Here is an 11,782-nt window from a genome sequence, read left to right on the forward strand (position 1 = left end):
CCATTGCTTGGTCTCCTCTATGAACGCACTTTACCCCAGCTGTCTCAGTCTCCTCTGAGTATTCTGGGGGAGCGCTACTTGCCAAACACTCTTCAGTCTTCTCTGAGACCTGTGCTATGTTCTCCTCTCAAAACATTCCTCAGTCTCTTCTGTGTCCTCCAGGAGAGGGCTACTCTCCTCGTAAAACTCAGTATGCTCTGGGTCCTGTTCTTTATGTTTGCACATTCACCATTGCTCAGGTTCTTCTGGGTCCTGTTGGAGAGCCCCCCTTGTCCATCATTCTTCAGTCTCATCTGGGTCCTCTTGTTGAGAACCCATTGTTCTCCTGTGCTCCGTCTCTCCTGAGTTTGGTGGTGAGTGCCCCTGGCCCTCTAGTGCTATTTCTCCAGATCTTGCAGGTGAGTGTTCCTTGCACATAAGGTCTCTGTCTCCTCAGGGTCCTGTGGGTTTGTGCCATCCAGCTGACAGGGCACAGTCTACTCTGGGTTCTGTTCTATGTAGCACTAGCCAAAAATGCCTCAGTGCCCTCTTTGTCCTCTGGGTGAGCACCCATCACCCAGCAGTGCCAAGCCTCCTCGTGGTCTTCTGGATGAGCACACCTCACCTAGCACTGCTCTGTCTTCTTGGGTTACGTCCTAAATCTCCTGTCACCCACCATTGCTAGGGTCCTCTGAGTTCTGTGATGTGTGCCCACTGCCCAGCCATCAATAGACTCCACTGAGTACTGGGATAGGGTTCCTTGAGCCCAACACTGCTCAGTGACCTCTGAGCATATCTAAGTGTCCAAGAATACACTACTGTAGAATCTTGGTAAAATGTTGACACTTCCTCTTTCCAGCCACCTCACTTTGATGCTGCCATGCACACAGGCTTTTTTCCATGACTTGAAACCACAAGATAATTGTTAGTGGATCTCCATTCTAACAGTACTGAGGACCTGGGTCAATCCCGCATTGTCCACCATTACCACACCTTTGCTCTAGTGGCTGTGTCCTTATGGATAATTTAATGTGCCCATGATTTCTGAGGTCTCTGGGAACACTGGATGAAAACCAAATATCTAACTAAGCTAAGGATCTCCCTGGACATGCAAGTGGACACACTCTTTTCACCAGAGAAGCAGCTGTCTAGGAATATGAATCAAAAGCAACTTTCCTGGAGAGGACCATGTGACTTGTGGCCAAGGAGAATTTCTCCGCATCAGGGAGGTCCTCATCTGACCAGTGACCAAGCAACACTGTCTAGGTACCTAAGAACTTGAGGGTTACTCTCCGACAGTTTCCCAGGGTTTTGAGTCTATAGGTGAGCCCCCATTGCCCACCACTGCTCTATCTCATCTGGGTCCTCTTGTTGAGCACTCCTTATTCTCCTGTGCTCACTCTCACCTGAATCTTGGTGGTGAGTGCCACTGGCCCTCCAGTACTATTTCTCCAGGTCTTGTAGGTGAGTGCCCCTTGCACATCAGATCTCTGTCTCCTCAGGGTGCTGTGGGTGAGCACCATCCAGATGACAGTACACAGTCTACTCTGGGTTCTGTGCTATGTAGCCCCAGCCAAAAAATGCCTCAGTATCCTTTTTGTCCTCTGGGTGAGTGCCCATCAACCAGCAGTGCTTATCCTCCTCTGGGTCCTCTGGGTAAGCACACCTCGCCTACCACTACTAAGTCTTCTCTGGGTCTCATCCTTAATTTCCCATCACCCACCATTCCTCAGGGTCTTCTGAGTTCTGTGATGTGTACCCACTGCCCAGCCATCATCCATCTTCACTGTGTACTGGGGCTGGGTGCCCTCAGCCCAACACTGCACAGTGGCTTCTGAGCTTTAGTTCATCTGGCTCATTTGGTGAAATCTGTGGGTGAGCCCCTCTCCCGCTACTGTTGGTACACCCACTGTGGATATATCTGAGTGTCTAACAATGGAGTAATATGGAATCAAGGTGAAATATTGACACTTCCTCTTTCCAACCTTTTTGCTGGGCCTTTGGTGTTACCATGCCCACAGGCTTCTCTCCAGGGCCTGTAACCACAAGATAGTTGTTAGTGGATCTCCATTCCAACATGAGGATGTGGTTCGATCACACATTGTCCACCGCTACCACACCTTTGCTCAAGTGGCTGTTTTCTTATGGATAATTTAATGTACCCATGATTTCTGAGGTCTCCGGGAACATTGGATAAAAACCAAATATCCAACTAAGCACTAGGCCATTTGCTCATTTGGTGAAGTCTGGGGGTGAGCTTCTTTCTCCCTATGGTTAGTACACCCAGTGTGGCCATATCTGTGTCTCCAAGAATACACTACTGTGGAATCTTGGCAAAATGTTGACACTTCCTCTTTACAACCACCTTGCTGGGCCTTTGGTGCTGCCATGTACACAGGCTTCTCTGCAGGACATAAAACCACAAGATACTTGTTAGTGGATGTCCATTTCAACAGCACTGAGGATAACATCATGCATTATCCACCATTAGCACACCTTAACTCAAGTGGCTGTGTTCTTATGGATAATTTAACATGCCCATGATTTCTGAGGTCTCTGAGAACTCTGGATGAAAACCAAATATCCAACTATGCTCAGGATCTTCCTGGACAAGCCACATAGAACTCTGGTTTCACTGGACAAGCAACCTTCAGGACCTGGGAATCAGGCCCAGGACAATTTCTCATCATTATGGGGGACACCCTCCAACCTGGAACACATACCACTGTCCCACCATCACTTGGGTAACTGAAAACTTGAGGTGAGTGATAGTCTCTAAAGGGATCCTAGGGTTTGAGGCCTGTGGGTGAGCGCCCCTCTCCCAGCAGAGCTCAGTCTCCTCTGGGTATAAGGATGAGTATCCCATCAACAACCAGTGCTCAGTGTTCTCTGTGTCCTCTTCCAGACCTCCTCCCACCATCCATTGCTCAGTCTCCTCTGGGTCCTGTGCCTGAGTGCCCCTCCCCAGTCAGTGCTCAGTGTTCTGTTGCTCAGGGTCCTCTCCTCTGAGTCCTGTGGGTGAGCGTCCCTCACCCAGCAGTGCTCTGTCTCCCCAGGGACCTCTGTGTGCCCTTTGGGGTTTTACTGCTGACCCAGCAATGCTCAGGCTTCTCTGTGTCCCCTGAGCGCGTGCCCTTTGTCAAGAAGTTCTGGACACAAGATGGCTGCGCCCAGCGAAGTAGAGGCCGCGCTGGGGGTTTGCTGAGGCCGGCTCCCTCTCCATTCCCTCTTTGGCATCCAGCGCCGCGAGCGGGAGGACGGGGGCCGGGCGGGGACAGGGGCACCTGCGTAGCTGGACCGCTACACCGCGCCCAGCCAGCGCCACCCCCACGGCCAGGTCCAACCCGATCCCATCCCATCCCCATCGGTTCCCTGTCTCCTCCCTGTCTGACCCACTGCCTGGTGGTGGTACACCACACCAGGCCTCCAAAGCTGAGGTCTCTCCTCCAGACTGTGCTCACCTTCACTTCAGAGATGTTTGGCTTCTTCCCTCCCAACCAGCCCGCCTTCAAAACCAGGATTCTTGGAGCAGCATCTGGCCCCCTTTCCCTATATTAAGACCCCCTTCTCTCTAGCCCACTTTTTCCTTAGATTTTCATTCCCCCTGAGTTGGAGACTGTTCACTTCCCTTCCAAATTAATTACTGATCACCCAAAATATTGACAACCTTGACAGCGCCCTCAACTGAGGAGCCAGCTTTCTTTTGGACTGACCTCCATATCCCTATCATGGAGGCTGTGTATCTGGTAGTGAATTTGGTGGGCCTGGTGCTGGACGTGCTGACCTTGGTGTTGGATCTCAACTTCTTGCTGGCATCCTCCCTCCTGGCTTCCCTGGCCTGGCTCCTGGCCTTCATCTACAACCTGCCGCACACAGTACTGACTAGTCTTCTGCACTTGGGCCAAGGTGTCCTGCTTTCGCTGCTGGCCTTCATGGAAGCCTTGGTCCCGTTCACCTTTGGGGGCTTGCGGGCCTTGCGTACTGTGCTGTATAGCTGCTGCTCTGGCCTTAAGAGCCTGAAACTCCTGGGGCACCTGGCATCTCATGGGAAACTACGGAGCCGGGAAATACTTCACAGGGGTATCCTCAATGTGGTCTCCAATGGCCATTCTTTGCTGTGCCAGGCCTGTGACATCTGTACTATTGCTATGAGCCTGGTGGCCTATGTGATCAACAACCTGGTCAACATCTGCCTCATTGGCACTCAGAACCTCTTCTCTCTGGTGCTGGCCCTCTGGGATATAGTTACGGGCCCTCTGTGGAGGATGATGGGTGTGGTGGCTGCCTTCCTGACCCATATTTCCAGCAGTGCTGTGGCCATGGCCATCCTCCTTTGGACCCTCTGCCAACTAGTATTGGAACTGCTGGCCTCAGCTGCCCGACTCCTGGCCAGCTTTGTACTTGTCAATCTCACTGGCCTGGTGTTACTGGCTTGTGTGCTGGCAGTGACAGTGACTGTGTTGCACCCAGACTTCACCCTGAGACTGGCCACCCGAGCACTCAGTCAGCTTCATAACCGGCCATCCTACCGTCGACTGCGAGAGGACGTTGTGAGGCTGACTCGCCTAGCCCTGGGCTTGGAGGCCTGGCGCCAAGTGTGGAGGAGCAGCCTAAGGCTGGTGAGCTGGCCATACCGGGGAGGGGCACCAGGGGCCCCTCAGGGTGGCCCCAGGAGGGTATTCTCAACCAGGATCCAGGAACAGGACACACTTCCTGAAGCAGGGCCCAGGTCAGAGGCTGAAGAGGAGGAGGTCAGTACCATAAGAGTGGCACCTGCCCGGGGCCGGGAGAGGCTCAATGAGGAAGAATCTACAGCTGGGCAAGACCCGTGGAAGTTGCTAAAGGAGCAAGAGGAGCGGAAGAAGTGCGTCATCTGCCAGGACCAGAGAAAGACTGTGCTGCTTCTGCCCTGCAGGCACCTGTGCTTGTGCCAGGCCTGCACTGAAATCCTGATGCGCCACCCCGTCTACCACCGCAACTGCCCGCTTTGCTGCCGGGGTATCCTGAAGACCCTCAATGTCTACCTCTGAAGACTCCCTCCCTGCCTGTCTACTCTCCATGCTCCACACAGGCACCTGCTCTGGGACAGAAATAACATCTCACTGCTGGGTCCTGGCCTGAAATCCTCTGCCCTTTGGTTGTCCTGCTAAGCCTCAAGCCATACATCCAGAACATGGAGATGGGACACTCTGGAAGTCTTTGATCTGGGGGGGGCAGGGCAACATAGCTTCTCTGTACCCAATTGGGTCCCTTTGATGCTGAGGGTGGTGAGTATGTCACTGTGCAAAGGTTCTGAGACTGTGTGCTGTGGGTTCTCCTCCAGCCTGCCCAGGCGCACCCACATACTAGCCTCTGGGGCTACCTGTCTCTGCTTCTGGTTTTCCTGTTGGAGATTTGTAGGTACTCCCCTGCCTCCTTCCCACTTTTCCCCCAGCTTCTGCAGCACAACACATCAGTGTCACTTGGATATTTTGGCAACTCAGGGGCCTTGGAATGATCTTGAACCTTTGTGTTCATCCAGAGCCCCTGTGCCCTGGTAGGTTTGGGGGTGGAATCTCTCAGGTGCCCTTAGAGCCACTTCTGCCTGTCATGATCGGAAGAGGCTCTCTCCCAACCCAATACAAAAGCTGGGATCAATTTACCTCTGGGAGGGGTGTGCATCTACGCCTGATCTGGGGACCATGTAACCTCAGGCATCCCAGCTCCACAGGGAGCCTCAGGAGGGATAACCAGATTTCTACTCACTCCCCTTTTATTCCTCACTTTACATAGAAAAATGGCATTCCTCTTTGTCTCTCCCTGACATTAGGGAGATCAACTGTGCACATTTCACTAGGGTCCAATCAGAAGGGGCCAGGGCTTAGGGGCATGCAGCTCCCTGAGGGGTCTGTTGCTCAGTTTCCAATGAATGAAGTTCTCTTGGCAGCTCAAAAAAAAAAAAAAGTTCTTGGTCTGCTCTGCGATCTATGGGTGAGTGCTCCTCACTTAACAGTACTCAGTCTCCCCTTGTCCTCTGTCATGTTCCACTAGCCAAGGTTCCTCAGGCTCCTCTGGGTTCTCTGGGTTAGCATTCCCAGCCCATAAATGCTCAGTATCCTCTGGCTCTTGTGATTAAGCACCCCTCACCTAACAGTCCGCAGTCTTCCATGTGTCCTGTGCTGTGTTCCCCTAGCCAATCCTTCCTCAGTCTTCTTGGAATTTTTGTCTGAGCACCTCTCACCTGAAAGTACTCAGACCTCTCTGAATCCTATCTTAATCTCCCCTCACCCACCATTGCTCAGGGCCCTCTGAGTCCTGTAGGTGAGTGCCCCTCACCCAGCAGTGCTCAGTTTCCTTTGGGTCTTGTGGGTGATTGCCCTTTGCCTAAGAGTGCTTATTCTTCTGTGGGTCCTCTCTTTAAGCTCACCGCACTCACCTCTGCTCAGCATCCTCTGAGCCTTGTGGGTGTGAGCATCCCTTGCACAAATTCTCAATGTCTTCTGGATGTTTGGGGTGGGCGCATTTTAACCACCAGGGCTCAGTCTCCCCTGAGCTCTTGGCCTCTTGGTTCATTTAGTGACCTTTTGGGTAAATCCCTTCCCTGATGAGATTCATATGCCAACTGTGGCCCACCTGAGTTTCACTGCGAACATAAAGGTGGAATCTTGGAGAATTGTCCATACTGTCTCTTTCCCACAACCTTGCTTGGCCATTGGTGCTACTGTACAGAGGGCTTCTCTCTGATTCCTGAACCCACAAAGTATCTGTTAGTGCATCTCAATTGCAACAGCGCTGAGGACCTACTTCAATCACTCGTGGTCCACCATTACCACACCTGTGCTCAAGTGGCTGAGCTCTTATGAATGATTTAACCTGGCCAGTATTCCTAAGGTCCCTGTGGGGACCAGAGCATGAAAACCAAATTTCCAAGTATGGTCTGGATCTTCCCTGACATGCCACTGGGCTCACTCTTTTCACCAGAGAAGCAGCTGTTTAGGACTATGAATCAAAAGCAATTCTGCTCGAGAGGATCATGTGACCTGTGGCCAAGGACAATTTCTTTTCATCAAAGAGGACTTCCTCTGACCTGTGAAAAAGCAACATTGTGCACCATCCCTGAGGTACTTGAAAACTTGAGGTGAGGGCTACTCTCCTACAGTTTCTCAGGGCTCTGAGTCTGTGCATGAGCACTCCTCTCCCACCAGGGTTCATCTGCTGAGTTCTGTGAAGGACTGCCGCATCACTACACAGGACTCAGTGTTCTCTGAGTTCACTCTGAATCTCCCCTCAATGATCATTGTTCAGCCTCATCTAGGTCCTGTGCTTGAACGTACCTCTCTCAGCCTTGTTCAGTCTCCTCTGGGTCTTCTGTGGAGTGCTACTTGCCCCAAATTCCTCAGTCTTCTCTGGGACCTATGCTATGTTTTCCTCGCAAAACATTCCTCAGTCTCTTCTGTGTCCTCCAGGAGAGGGCTACTCTCCTCATAAAACTCAGTGCGCTCTTGAGTCCTGTCCTTTTGGTTTGCAAACTCACTATTGCTCAGAGTCTTCTGGGTCCTGTGGGTGAGGCCCCCTTGCCCACCATTGCTCAGTCTCATCTGGGTCCTCTTGTTGAGCACCCCTTGTTGTTCTGTGCTCACTCTCACCTGAATCTTGGTGGTGAGTGCCCCTGGCCCTCCAGTGCTATCTCTCTGGTCATGAAGGTGATTGTCCTTTGCACATCAGGTCTCTGTTTCCTCTGGGTCCTGTGGGGTAGCGTCCTGCACCTGATAGTCCACAGTCTACTCTGGGTTCTGGGCTATATAGCCTTAACCAAAAATGCCTCATATCTTTTTTTGTCCTATTTGTGAGCACCCATCACCCAGCAGTGCCAAGCCCCCTTGGGTCCTATAGATGAGCATACTTCGCCTCACACTGCTCTTTCTTGCTGGGTTCTGTCCTGAATCTTGCATTATCTTCCATTGCTCAGGGTCCTCTGAGTTCTGTGGTGTGTGCCCACTGCCCAGCCATCAGCTTCTCCTCTGAGTACTGGGGCTGGGGTGCCCTTAGCCCAACACTGCTCGGTGTCCTCTGAGCCCTAAGCCAGTGGGTTCATTTGGTGAAGTCTGTGGGTGAGCCTCTCTCCCGCTACCATTAGTACACCAACTGTTGCCGTATCTGAGTCTCCAAGAATACACTAGTTTAGAATTTTGGCAAAGTGTTGCACTTCCTCTTTCCAACCACCTCACTAGTCCTTTGGTGCTGCCATGCACACAGGCTTCTCTCCAGGGCCTAAAACCACAAGTTAATTGTTAGTGGATCTTGATTCCAACTGCACTGAGGACCTGGTTCCATCATGCATTGTCCACCATTAGCACATTTTGCTCAAGGGATTTTGTTCTTATAGATAATTTAACATCCCCATGATTTCTGAAGTCTCTGGGAACACTGGATGAACACCAAATATTGAACTATGCTCAGGATCTTCCTGGACATGCCACTGGGCACTCTCGTTTCATCAAACAAGCATCCTTCCAGGAACTGTGGATCAAGGCCCAGAATAATTTCCCACATTACAGAGGACTTCTCCAGCCTGGGAACACACACCACAGTCCCACCATCACTTGGGTAACTGAAAACTCATGGTGAGTTATAGTCTCCAAAAGGTTCCAATGTTTTGAGTCCTGTGGATGAGCACCTCTCTCCCAGCAGAGCTCAGTCTCCTCTGGGTATACGGATGAGTGTCCCATCAACAACCAGCACTCAGTGTTCTCCATGTCCTCTTCCAGACCTCTTCCCACCATCCATTGCTTGGTCTCCTCTGGGTCCTGTGCCTGAGCACCCCTCGCCAATCAGAGCTCAGTCTTCTCTCTCTGTTCTCTTCTCTATCTCCCTTCACCCACCATTGCTCAGTCTCCACTGAGTCCTCTGGGTGATCACCCATTTCCCACCACTTCTCCGTCACCACTGAGATGTGGGGGTGAGAGCCCCTTGCCGTCAGGTGCTCTGTCCCTGGGTCCTGCAGGTCTGCAGGTCACTGCCACTTGCCCAGCAGTGCTCAGTCTATCCTGGGACCTCTGTGTCCTTTGGGGTCTTGCCTCTAGCCCAACAGTGTGAGGCTATTCTGTGTTCTCTGGTGAGTGCCCCTCGCACAGCAGAGCTCAGGCTTCTTTGTGTCCCCTGGGTTGCCAAGCAATTCTGGGTCCGCTCTGAGCCCCTCACTGAACAGTACTCAGTCTCCTCTTGTCCTCGCTATGTTCCTCTAGCCAGGATCTTCAGTCTCCACTGGGTTCTCTAAGTTAGCGTTCCCCTCCCCTCAGTGCTCAGTCTCCTCTGGGTCCTGCGGGTAAGCACCCCTCCCCTAACAGTGCTCAGGCTTCTCTGTGTCCTGTGCTGTGTTCCTCTAGCCAATCCTTCCTCACTCCCCTTGGAATCTGTGGCTGAGTACTCCTGGCCTGAAAGTACTCAGTTCTCTCTGAATCTTGTCCTTTCTCCCCTCACCCTCCATTGCTCAGGGTCCTCTGAGTCCTGTGGGTGAGCACCCCTCACCCAGCAGTGCTCAGTCTCCTCTTGGTTTTGTGGGTGAGGGCCCCTCACCTAACAGTCCCCAGTGTTCTCTGGGTCCTGTGCAATGTTCTATTAGCCAATCATTTCTCAGAGGCCTTGGGCCTTGTTGGTGAGTGCTCTTCCCTAAGAGTGTTCATTATTTTGTGGGTCCCCTCTTTAAGCTCCGTGAATTCACCATTGCTCAGGGTTCCCTGAGCCTCTGGGTGAGCGCTCCTTGCCGAAAAGTTCTCAATGTCTTCTGGATATTTGGGGTGGGTGCTCTAACCCACCAGGGCTCAGTCTCCTCTGAGCCCCAGGCCATGTGGTTTATTTAGTGACCTTTGTGGGCAAATCCCTTTCCTGCTAAGATTCATTCACCAACTGTGGCCTCACCTGAGTTTCTCAGGAAACACCATGGTGGAATCTTGGAGAACTGTTCATACTGTCTCTTTCCCACAACCTCACTTGGCCTTTGGTGCTACCATATGGGGAGATAATCTCCAATGCCTGAAATCACAAGATAACTGTTAGTGCATCTCAAATGCAAGCAATAGCGCTGAGGACCTACTTCAATCTCTTGTGGTCCACCATTACCATACCTGTGCTCAAGTGGCTGAGCTCTTATGAATGATTTAACCTGGCCAGTAATCCTAAGGTCCCAGTGGGGACCAGTGCATGAAAACCAAATTTCCAAGTATGGTCTGGATCTTCCCTGACTGGGCACACTCTTTACACCAAAGAAGCAGCTGTCTAGGACTGTGGATCAAAAGTAATTCACATGGAGAGGACCATATGACATGTGGCCAAGAACAATTTCTCCTGATCCAGGAAGATTTCCTCTGACCTTTATAAAAGCAACCCTGTCCACTATCCCTAAGGTACCTGAGAATGTGAGGTGAGGGCTACTCTCTGACAGTTTCCCTGGGCTCTGAGTCTGTGCGTGAGCGCTCCTCTCCCACCAGGGCTCATCTGCTCTGAGTTCTGTGAAGGACTGCTGCATCACCAAATAGGGCTCAGTCTTCTCTGAATTCACTCTGATTCTCCCTTCAACAACCATTGCTCAGTCTCCTCTAGGTCCTGTGCACGAATGCACCTCACCCAGCCATGCTCAGTCCTCTCTGGCTTTTCTGGGTGAGCACAACTCACATAAGAGCCCTTGGTCTTCTCTGGGACCTGTGCTGTGCTTTCCTCTCAAAATATTCCTCAGTCTCTTCTGTGCCCTCCAGGAGAGGTCTCCTCACCTCACAACACTCAGTATTCTCTGGGTCCTGTCCTTCATGTTTGCACACACCTGCATTGCTCAGGGTCTTCTGGGTCCTGTAGAGAACCTCTCTTGCCCACCATGGCTCAATCTCATCTGGTCCTCTTGATGAGCACCCCTTGTTCTCCTGTGCTCACTCTCCTGAATGTTGATGGTAAGTGCCATTGACCTTCCAGTGCTATTTCTCCTGGTCTTCCAGGGGAGTGTCCCTCGCACATCAGGTCTCTATCTCCTCAGGGTCCTGTGGAGTAGCGCCATCCAGCTGACAGTACACAGTCTACTCTAGGTTCTGTGCTATGTAGCACTAGCCAAAAATGCCTCAGTGTCCTGTTTGTCCTCCGGGTGAGCGCCCATCACCAACCAGTGCCCAGCCTCCTTTGGATCCTCTGGATGAGCACATCTCACCTAAAACCACTCAGTCTTTTGGGGTCCTTAATATCCTGTCATGCACCATTGCTCAGGCTTCTCTGAGTTCTGTGGTGTGCACCCACTGCCAAGCCATCAGTCATCTCCGCTGAGTATTGGGACTGGTTGCTCTTAGCCCAATCCTGCTCAGTGTCCTCTGAGACCTAGGCCATCTGGCTCATTTAGTGAAGTCTGGGGGTGAGACTCTCTCCTGCTAATATTTGTACACCAACTGTGGCCATATCTGAGTGTCCAAAAACACACTACTGTGGAATCTTGTCGAAATGTTGACACTTCCTCTTTCCAACCACCTCCCTGGGACTTTGGTGTTGCCATTCACACAGGCTTCTCTCCAGGGCCTGAAACCACAAGATAATTGTTAGTGGATCTCCATTCCAACAGCACTGAGGACTTGAGTCAATTACGCATTGTCCACCATTACCACACCTTTGCTCAAGTGGCTATGTACTTATGGATAATTTAATATCCCCATGATTTCTGAGGTCTCTGGGAACACTGGATGAACACCAAATATTTAACTATGCTCAGGATCTTCCTGGACATGTCACTGGGCACTCTCATTTCACTGAACAAGCATCCTTCCAGGACCTGTGGATCAAGGCCCAGTGCTGA

General features: G+C 51.7%; 1 protein-coding gene across 1 annotated transcript; it reads left to right on the forward strand.

Annotated features, from left to right (window-relative positions):
• Positions 1–3,707: 3,707 nt before the first annotated feature.
• LOC139702042 (E3 ubiquitin-protein ligase RNF26-like) lies at positions 3,708–5,060 on the forward strand. Its single transcript, XM_071601996.1, has one exon. It carries the CDS (start codon positions 3,708–3,710, stop codon positions 5,007–5,009), a length of 1,302 nt encoding a protein of 433 aa, XP_071458097.1. The 3' UTR covers positions 5,010–5,060.
• Positions 5,061–11,782: the final 6,722 nt, after the last annotated feature.

Source organism: Marmota flaviventris, chromosome 15, assembly GCF_047511675.1.
Source record: "Marmota flaviventris isolate mMarFla1 chromosome 15, mMarFla1.hap1, whole genome shotgun sequence".
Lineage (NCBI taxonomy): Eukaryota > Metazoa > Chordata > Mammalia > Rodentia > Sciuridae > Marmota > Marmota flaviventris.

Excerpts from the sequence above, each read along its gene's own strand:
- LOC139702042 (XM_071601996.1), top strand. The coding sequence starts at position 3,708 with ATGGAGGCTGTGTATCTGGTAGTGAATTTGGTGGGCCTGGTGCTGGAC.